At 37.4% G+C, this 10,362-nt stretch overlaps 1 protein-coding gene across 6 annotated transcripts in view; it reads right to left on the reverse strand.

Moving 5' to 3' along the window:
* Positions 1–615: 615 nt before the first annotated feature.
* The window catches only part of TENT4A (terminal nucleotidyltransferase 4A), a 60,354-nt gene continuing 50,607 nt past the window's right edge, over positions 616–10,362 (reverse strand). For 4 of the 6 annotated variants that reach the window (XM_062610870.1, XM_062610867.1, XM_062610865.1 and 1 more), the window contains one exon: positions 616–2,888. In XM_062610870.1, coding sequence (XP_062466854.1) covers positions 2,709–2,888 — 180 coding nt within the window. In that variant the 3' untranslated portion in view covers positions 616–2,708. The remainder of the gene's footprint in view (positions 2,889–10,362) is intronic. The other 2 variants (XM_062610866.1, XM_062610869.1) reach the window with 1 other exon arrangement.

Raw genomic sequence — 10,362 nt, forward strand, 5'->3', positions numbered from 1 at the left:
GATCTTCACAGAAAAAAAGTTACTAACCCAGCTGTTATTGAGTGCTTAGTATTTTCTCATCACTTCTCTATTTTTCTGCAGTGAATGCTCACTAAGACTGACCAAGTACTACAGACCTCTTTGATTCTCAGTTCCTAGCCCTGCATTACTGTCTATCAAAAACACTTCAGTTCCCTTTCCTGGAGTTCATGGATTTACAAAAAAAAACCCTCACAAGCTATGTCCAAGCCCTAAGGAGGCTGAAAACAGGACAAAAATTTTAAAAGTGATTTAGAAACTACAGGAAGAGACTTGTAAAGAATGCTAAGGTATCCCAAGGGATCAGTTAGTCAGTTCCCAACAATATTCTTAAAAGAGGGGATTATCTCCAGTTCCTTTGCTCTCTCATTATCAAAGAGTCAAATCCACCACTACAAACCCAACAGCCATGTTCACTACTCCAGTTCTTAACACATCACAAACCTTTGCAGAGAGGGTCCATCCACCTTCCAAGCTCATTCTGAAGGTGTTCAGCACGAACAATTTAAAGCAGATGTGCAAAGTGCAAGTCAAACAGCAGGATAAGGTCATGTACTACTTCATCCATTAAATTCCCCATAAAAATGTACAGAAGAGTGACTGGTCTCCAAAGTTTATTAAAAATCAAAGAATAGAAAACTTTACATAAAAATATGTCAATTTTAGCTTCCACATAGTTGTCCACACAAAAAATTTAAACATGATCTCCTTTTAAACCTGTAGCACATAACCACAGTGATAGCCAGGCCAATTTATTTGGTTCACCATGACTGAAGTGTTACATGATACCACTTTTCAAATGAGCTTTGCTTTAAAATGGACACTAGTATAAGACACCAACTAAAGCCTTTGAAGGCTCTTTAATGCAGTTATGCTCAATATTGCTAGTGTGTGAAGACTAAGCAGTACAGGCTCATGTAACAGCCCTTAGATATTATTGATGAATCAGCTCACAATTTGTAAAACTTTTCTTAAATTGTGATGAGTCTGGAGCATTAAGACAAACTTTTTGCGAACAGATATGCGCTACTCTACTTTGGAATGTTGCCCTCTATCCCCTCAATGACCTGTTCATGTTTGACAGATTCAGTAATAACATGAACTACTTCTGCATCAAAGGCATACAGTGTATAAAAAAGCTTCATGCTTGACACCTCATTTTAATATTCAGGTATCAGTTTTAAAACCTTCTGTATCCGTACACAGTTTAGATGTCCTGTTAACACGATTCTTCAGCTTTCTCTGCGAGTGGATTTATATAACTGATCTGTAGTTTTCTGTATAGCTTAAGAGCTCTCATTAAAAGAAATGTGAAGTTAGAGGGCATGAGATGTGACCTAGTCCCAGGACAACTGTGGTGCTTTAAAAACTCAGGGTTAGGCAGGATGTACATTTTTCAAAAAGTTAAAGACAGTGTTTGTCATGGCAATACACACTTGCATAGTATACCTGTATGCATCTGTAAATTTAGTGCCAGCCACTCATACTGTGTACAACACTGGGCTGTGCTCTCCTGCAATACATGAAAAGATACTTCTCGTAATGCTTAGAGCAGCTGAAGTACTTTTTATATATTTGCTCTTAACAGAACTAATGCATACTGCTATACAGATTCCTTAATGGAATCAACATATTTCCTTTCTCCACATTCCTTAAGCCGGGTACCTCTGTTTAATAATGTTGTTTGAACCCAAACATTAACAGGTTACGTTACTAAAATACATCAAAGCGTGTAGTTCACAGCTTTTTAATTTCACATCAGGACTTGAACCAACCTTTTTCCCCTGCCCGTCAAAAAGTTTTATTTCTGGTACTACAAATGCTGGATTTGTTGTCTAGTTAAAGGAATAAAATTAAAACTCATTGGTCAGAGCAAGACAACTGATAGAGGCCAGACAATGAGCTAAAAAACACAGGGTCAAAATGCTTTGGAGCTAATATCTTCTTAAAACTGTAAGCCAAATCGCACTTTCATTGTGAATCAAGAAGCCTCAAATATTACCAAATGTCATGTTTGTAACACTGCTCAGACAACCTGCCAAAACTATGAACCCAACTTAGATAATGCAACCTGGGAAAGGATCTGTAAATTAAAAAAACCTCCTCCCCTTAAATATAACTTATGTGACAATATGAAATTAAATTAAAAATTCCAAGTTATTGCACAAATTATACTTCCGATATTTACAGAGCAAAAAAAATCTGAACTTTGAAACAGAAACAGGAGAGCAGCAAATTTACTTCTATGAATTCCCAACGTGATTTGCTGCAAAGAGGGGGAAAAAAAAAAAAAAAAAGAGGGAAATAAAGAATTCCAAGGGGCTGAAGTTTCCTTCACTTCCAAAATAAAACAAAACAGAACCCACAAAGGAACAGATGTTGCCACAGCAAAAAAGCCACAGCATTTGTAAATGTCCTTGCAGTTCTATTGTGAGAGCTGCTTCGGCGCTGTATGAACCATTGTGGGAAGGCAGAAAACAAACTTCCACATTTAATAAGGCTTCACAGATAAGCACAACTACTTCTTGAAGATGGGCTGAACCACCACACAAAGAAACATGCAAAGAAGTCAGCTGCAGATATTTGGCAACACCAATAAAACGATGTGCTGGACGCTGGTCTCTATCCCTCAAGTTGAGTGGCATTCCCTCAGTCTGTCTGAACAGGGAAGGTCATTTTGGCATCTGCCATTATCTGCTCAGACTAATAGGCAAACTGTCTCTGTGTTTTTTTCTCCTCCAGATATTACGATTGTACTGGTGATGTCCTCGGTTACCAACTGGTTGCCTCATGCCTCCACTGCTGACAGGGCTGTAGCTGTTGCCTTGGTTATGAGTCCCCTTCATGGAAAACTTCATTCCACTGTGCTGCTAAAAAACCACAAGATAAGCACTCAGTTTAGGCATAAAAACAACTGAAACAAAACACATATTACCAGTGGTATTTCCTCAACATACAAGTCATTCCCACAGAACACTGCTTGAAGCAACTGGTCTTTTCATGTTTGTCTAATTTTAGCTGTGTGAGTCTGATGGCACTAACAGCTTAAAGAGTGTTTTTTGTCCTGCAAATGAAATGGTACAGAATTCAAAGCATCCTTAAAACCCTTGGATCTCAGTACAAAATACACTCAACTTTGCATCACTCTTATAAAAACAGAGACCTTTCACATTAAATACTAACTATGACAGTCCTGTCTACTTTAGAGGTATCCTAGCAGGAGCATGACCAAGTGAAATACTCAGTAAGACTTTCAGAAACATCATGGATAAATGTTAGGGCACGTTCCTACAAGAACATAAGTCTGCTCTGTCCATAATCTTGCTCACTGACTGGTAAAGCTATGGCTTGTAAAGAGCTTGTAAATCCTACTGGCCTGATCATTGGCCTATGCATCTCCTAGACTACACCTCACATCCAGAACAAATGATACACAACACAGCATGATGCTTTCGTTGGAGAGAATCTCCAGTAACTTGGAACAGAAACTGGTAACAAGGTTTTAGTGTCAGCCTCAGTAAATCTACGGCACCATAAGATAGTACAGGCATCCCCATTACTTAATTATGGCCAATAATGCCCATTAATAATGCCCATTAAGGCATACAATAAATTGGTGTACAATATGTAAGGCATACAATTAAAATAGGTGTAAGAATTAAGATGGAAACTGACAGAGACTTCTCAAGTACAGGTAACTTCGATGCACATTTATTGCTGTCAAACATCAGAAAGCTTAAGACAAACAAATGACTGCCTTTAACGAAAGCTAATACATTATTTTGTCTACCATAAGTGGTTAAACAGGAACACCACAAAGCTAACATTTGGGGCAACTGCTTATAATATGAAATATCTTCAGCTTCTTTTGTAAACCCTATTTCCAAACAAGGTTGGAGTAGAAAGAAATATGAGAACACCAAGCCATCATGTCAGTTGAGCGCACAAAACATTGAAGGCATAATTCCATAAGCAACATTTTACTGTCAAATTATAATTGGAGGTCTTCTGAGCATACAGAAAAACTGGTGAAGACTTGTATCAAAGAAAAAAGTTAACTGCAAGGTAGTAAAAACTGTTCTTTATTTTGTAAAGTGTGTCCTACAACCACCTAACTAACCTTCATTATGCAACTTCTAGACTCTCAAGATAGACATGCTAGGTGCTATTCAAAGACTACCAGTGGTAAAATATTCAAGGACAAAGCAATGCAATCAAAGAATCCCTCATTCTTAAGACATATTAATTCCTCAAACCCTATTTATTGGCATATGTTGCTAAAACATCTACTAGAAGCTATTTATGAAAGTCAGCAACATGAAACTAAAATTTAGAACACTCTATATTTTTGACACTCGATTCTCAGTAGGAAATCCAGAAAGCATTATCAAAGCAGTTTTCTGCAAAAACATCAAGATCTCATCTTTGCAAGAAACTGTCAGCCCAAGGCCTATCACTCTCTACAAGTTTAAAGTGCTTCCCCCCTAATGCACAGGCTTGAAAAGTCCTTTTTTATCCCTTCTCAGCTTGCCCTTAAGGAGCTTAACACAAGTAAACTTCACCAGACTTCACCTCATTGCCTTTCAGATGTTAAGCAGCTCAAGATCCAGCAGAGACTCTTGCAGGACTTTGCTGGTGAACTCCCATTTACTACAAAAATTGAATCTTAGTTTCTCATCTTCTAACTAGTTACCTGCTCACAAGAAGACATTTACCTTAATTTCTTTCAGAACCTTTGGTACAAGAAATTTACTTCATGCCTTTTGGAAATCCCAAGAGGTTGTACCAAACAGCTTTCTCTTGCCCACACACTTCTGTATATTCACATGCTCAGGACTCCCATAATCACTACAAAATTGCATGTCTCTAAGCAGATGACAGCCACAGAGAGTATTAGAAAATCAAAAAAGAAATCCCTTCATCTGTGATGACAGACAAATCTTTGGTTTAGATGTTTTGATTTCTTCAGATCTGTTTCTCTCAATAGAATAATCTCCTCTCCCAGCATAGGGCTACTGATGAATGACATGGTTTGTAGTTTGTTTTGTTGTTAGGATTTTTGAGAAGTCTGCTACCTTCTCTGCAAGATCGGAAGGGAAGACTTCTTGTACAGAAGTCTGCTGACAGGATAAAAAAAGCTTTCAGATATTTTAACAGAAATGTAAGAAAAGGATGCTCCTGGCCTTTACCCCAAACAGCAGCAATTTGGTGGCAATTGAATTATCAAGTAATTATTTGCTAAGGAAACAAAACTTTTGTATAGTAAATTTGCCAGTACTGAAGAATAAAAGTGCTGAAATTCAAAGACCATCAATACTGAAAAGGAAAATTTATAGCCAAAAATAAATGACCTACACTTTGAAATAACCCAAGTAACACAGAGCTGAAGTCTAAACATAAACAGGTTACTAAATTGTTTTGGTGTTTCTTTCTTTTTGCCTTCTAGCATCTCTGGTGTAAGCAGACAAAAAAGCAGAGAAGTGTAAGCAATGAAACTGAAGCATCAGTACTCTAAGAGATTATAAATACAGCACTCAAAAATAATTGGCACAAACCTACAAAGCTAAAGAAAGTTTAGAAAAGTCATAAGACCATTTAGAAAGATCAAATATTTACTATTTTGTTATTAAAACTACAGGATTAATGGCTGTAGTATCACATAGTCTTATAGTCAACATAACTGAATCTAGTGTGCAGTTGATCAGAATTGCTATCAAACTCATGATCAAAATCATTCCATGTCAGATATCAGAGTAGTATTCAGAAGAACTTTAATGCAGCATTAACATTTTAAGTATCCCCTTAAATACCTTAATATACAACCTCAAAATATTTTATACAGTTCTTTTCAATTTCTCACCCTATTTCCAAATCCTCTATTATAGGCTTGAAGCAAAACAACCCATAAGGAATCCTTTTTTAAAGGATTTATGTTCACTTTCCCACTTTTGGAGCATAACAACATCTGGAAATATACTAAAAAATGCATCTTGCATCTAGGTAATGTTTGACTTCTTGTTCGTTATGAAATACATTTACTGTTTTGCAGAGAAAGAACAGGTAATGACCTAATCAACATTTTAGTCATTACTGCACAAGCAATAAATCAAGTATTAGGCAATGATTCAACCTAGCTTTATTATTTTAAATTAGTTAACAGGATTCTACAGGATATTGGCACCAGCTACCTGGATGTTCTCTTAAACTGGAAAGATTTATGACAGGTTTAGATTTGTAAACTTAAGTACAGCAAAACTAAAAGAAGTTCTTACTCAAGTTGTTTTGAACTGGTGATCTGGAGAAGTAAGGCCCAAATCACCGCAAACATCAGACACTTTCCCTCTTTTTGGGCCCCTTGCCTCCACCTACTGGCTATTTTCAGCTACAAGAATGATTAATCCTACAAAGATTTTCTAAAACGAGCCAAAACCCCTTTCTGCTCCCATTAAAAGGAGAAAACAGCATTTATACAACCAGCTGAGAGAGCAGCGAGGGAAAAACAAAATAAATAAAATCAATATGGAGCCTAGAAAGAGCTCAGAGGCAAGAGAAGTTTTAGATATTTCTTATCTACAGAATGAAAGACTCAAAACCACAAGGGAGCAAGTTACATTATCCATTTCTTATTTTACTTCATGCGGTAGCTCTGCCAGTAGCCTGTAACAAAGGGCAGCTTTCGGTTCTCTTCACCTTTAACAACAGGTTAGACAGCTGTTAGTATGATCAGTTCAAAGCTAAACCAGTATTTGAGAGATCAGAGGGCCTAGTGCCCAGAATGAGTGACTGATGTAGATACTACCATCTCAATCTGAGCATATTATTTAACTACCTTATGATAAAGAAATTAGAATCTGACACACAAAATAAAGACCCTTTTTGATCCTGTCACCCATCAAGTTTCAAAAAGGAGAGGCTAGAGTCAAAACACCACTGTAAGACAGAATTCATACTTCAACTTAGCTACTGCTGTGACATGGGCCATGAAGTGTTATCTGCATACTTGTCATTAAGGAGAACAGGAGATAATAGCTTCTCTAGCATAAAGCTGACAATTTTAGACCTTAAACAGAAATTTTTCCTGAGATTTCTCACTTTTTCATTTGGAACAAAAGCATATTACTATAGTGAGCAGACCCAAAACACTTTCCAAATTACGAGCTGATATCACTACAGTATGTGTGAAAGTCAGTAGAGGAAACGCATATGTGAATAAACAGATCAATCTCAGTTTGGGAGCAATTACAGTGACATTGGAAGGTAAAGGTGCACTACACAAACAAAAATCAGGTATTGCTCCTACACTTCCATAAGTAACCTTCACTTATGATAGGTTCATTTATGTTGCTAAAAACTATTTAGACTTTGTGTCTTTCCTGCAACCCAAAAAGTATTCAGGAAGCAACCACCAAGGTGGTCAGGGACTTTCAGACAGTCATAGAATCATAGAATAGTTAGGGTTGGAAAGGACCTTAAGATCATCACGTTCCAACCCCCTGCCATGGGCAGGGACACCTCACACTAAACCATGCCACCCGAGGCTCTGTCCAACCTGGCCTTGAACACCGCCAGGGATGAAGCATTCACAGCTTCCTTGGGCAACCCATTCCAGCGCCTATGGATACTGCCACAATACTGCATGGAAACATCTAGGCTGGATGTTTATATGGAGACCTCTGGAGATTAATTTCATCCAACCTTCTGTTGTAAATTAAGTCAGATTAGGTTATCCAGGGTCTAGTCAAGATGAGTCACTTTCCATACACAGAAGGATATCACCATATAAAGACTGTTTATATAAATACACAACAATCCAAGATAAAATGTATCTTAAGGATGGTTTTCAGCTGAACAACCTCTGAAACACAGATAAAGATTTTTCTTCTCTCTGCTCTTTAGGAAAGGAAATAAAATATCATCTTTTCATAATTCTGCATGCATTAAATCAAAAACCAATGTTCCGTCATACACAGAAGACAGGAGTCTGACATTTAGAATCAAAACTGCTTCCATAGTAGCAGTATCCTCCTTCTTTTGCTTCAGAAAATGCATGGACACCGAAAAAGTATTCCACTCTAATTGAGAGCACGCTAAAAACATAAGAAAAATGCCATTTGGTTGACTGAAAAACTTTCAGTGCTTAAACACCTTAATAATGGCACTTAAATCTTCATTGGTGACTAAGTGACCAGAAATCCATGAACAAACTGAACTATTTCATCCCAAAATAACAAAGAAAGTAGCCCCTTCTTCCCTGTGGGAAGTCATGAAGCAATTTCCACCCCCTCCATTCATCTGGACATGCATGCCAATACCTGGTTTTCTGCTTATTCCAGTGGGCAGCCATGGTTTTGCTCTCCAAAGTGAAATTTCAAACTTTGACAGCAAAGCACAAGAATGATTACCTTGAAAAACTGATTATGATGATACCGAAAAGCACACAGACCTGCATCAGGAGCTTAATTAATCCCTGAACTACCTGGAAATTCTCCAATTAATTATGCAGTATATAAACAGAACTGGTAATCACACCAAAGCCATTTCAAAAGAAAGAAAGTATTAGGAAGCTCTAATGGCATAAAATTTGCCAGGAGGCTGCAAGTTGTTCAAGGTAAAGTCAGTGCTCTTGACACTGCCACCTTGTCCTTCTGAGGGTAGTACTGGACACCTAGGTACTGCTTCCAAGCTGAACTGAGAGCAGAGAAAGTTGCCAGGGAAAAGGCTGAAGAGACCATTCAGACAAATTAATCCCTTTCAAAAACCTTTTGAATATGAAAGAACATTTGCTGTTACATAAAAGGCTTGCCCATGTTCAAGTCTATCAGAATAGGAGTCCTCTGAGCTAGTAAAATGTGCCCACTAAAAGTTAAAGTAGGATGGTCTTAAATTACTACAAAATCAACTACAAAAAGAAACACACCAACCTAATCCAGCTCAGTCATGCTCCAGAAAGTAACAAATTAAAAGGAGACATTTAGAGCATTCTGGGTAGAATTATTTAACTTCCCACTTCTGGCTTGGCCATAATCCTTATGAAAAAAGAACATGCCTACTTCACAATACATAAACTTTTGGTAAATTCGATGCAAAAGCCCCATCATCCCATCTCTGGATCTGGAATTGCAGATAGCAACAAAGTCTTGTGATTTAACATGAATCTAAAAGTCACATCTTTGTCAAACAAAAGTCACAGAAGATTTCCTGATTTTTAAACATGTATTCCATAAACTACTAAAGGAAGAGTTAACATGTACTGGAAAGGACAGCCAAGTAACAGAAAGCCAGAAAAAGTGCTACAAAGCAGTTGTTTTCCAAGACTCAAAATTCCAACAGGGATCCAAAATTCATGCAATACATTGCCTCTTCACAACTAAGGCAAAAACTTGGGATGCCAGCTTCTTTTGTACCAGCAACTGCAAGACTCAAACCTGGATTTTTTATTTTGTCATTTTGATGAAGTTAAGCTCCACAGGGATAGAATAAACTATACTAGGGTTTGTATTATAGGTGAAATTTAACTTAAATTAGCTCTCCAGTTTTATTTAAAAAAAAACTTACAAAGCTTCAGACTGTACGCTAGCATGTGAATATTCAATTGCAGATACTAAAAAGCACTATACTGTTCTATTAGATTCTCACTAATAGAAAGTATTTCCTGCACAGGTAAGCTGGTTTTGCCTAGGTAAGAGAGGACAGGTAAAGGGGAGAAGAGTAGGCAGGAATGTGTCATCCCTTAGAAAATTAAATGGGGCTTACTAGATGACTGAGGATTGCAGAGGTAACTGGAAAGAACATGTAGAAACAGCTATCAACGATGGTGCCCCTTTTATGTTAACCTGCCTTCAATGAAATGGTAGAATACAAATGGAAAGTATCCTGGTCTAAAGGAAAGAGAATGAAAAACATTTCAGTGAAGTGCCTAAAACAAGCACTTGTGTACTAAGCAGAATTTGGGCATCAAGTTGTAACATGACCCTAACTCAATCGTGGTATTACTGAACATTGAAAATGTTTCCAGATAACATTTATCTAATATCCATCTAAAAGATTCAACCTTTCAAGCACAGATTTAGGGCTGTTTGGGTTTTTTTTTTTTGTTCTGCAGTAAGTGGCAGTGATGACATCTAGACATACAAGTCAAACTCACAAGATGAATTAAAAGTACTCCCTTACATGCCAGGCTTGAAGTATTTTGATCAGCAGCACAAACTTCAGCATTAGGTCAGCAGCTAAAGATCTGATACTAGGGTCAAACTAGTTAACATCTTCATTAATAACCTGGATTATGGGAGAGGTGACCCTCAGCATGGCTGCAAATACAAAACTGGAAGGACTAGTTTATACATA

Source organism: Pezoporus occidentalis, unplaced genomic scaffold (genome assembly GCF_034315485.1).
Source record: "Pezoporus occidentalis ecotype Australia unplaced genomic scaffold, CSIRO_AGI_Poc_V1 ctg15, whole genome shotgun sequence".
Lineage (NCBI taxonomy): Eukaryota > Metazoa > Chordata > Aves > Psittaciformes > Psittacidae > Pezoporus > Pezoporus occidentalis.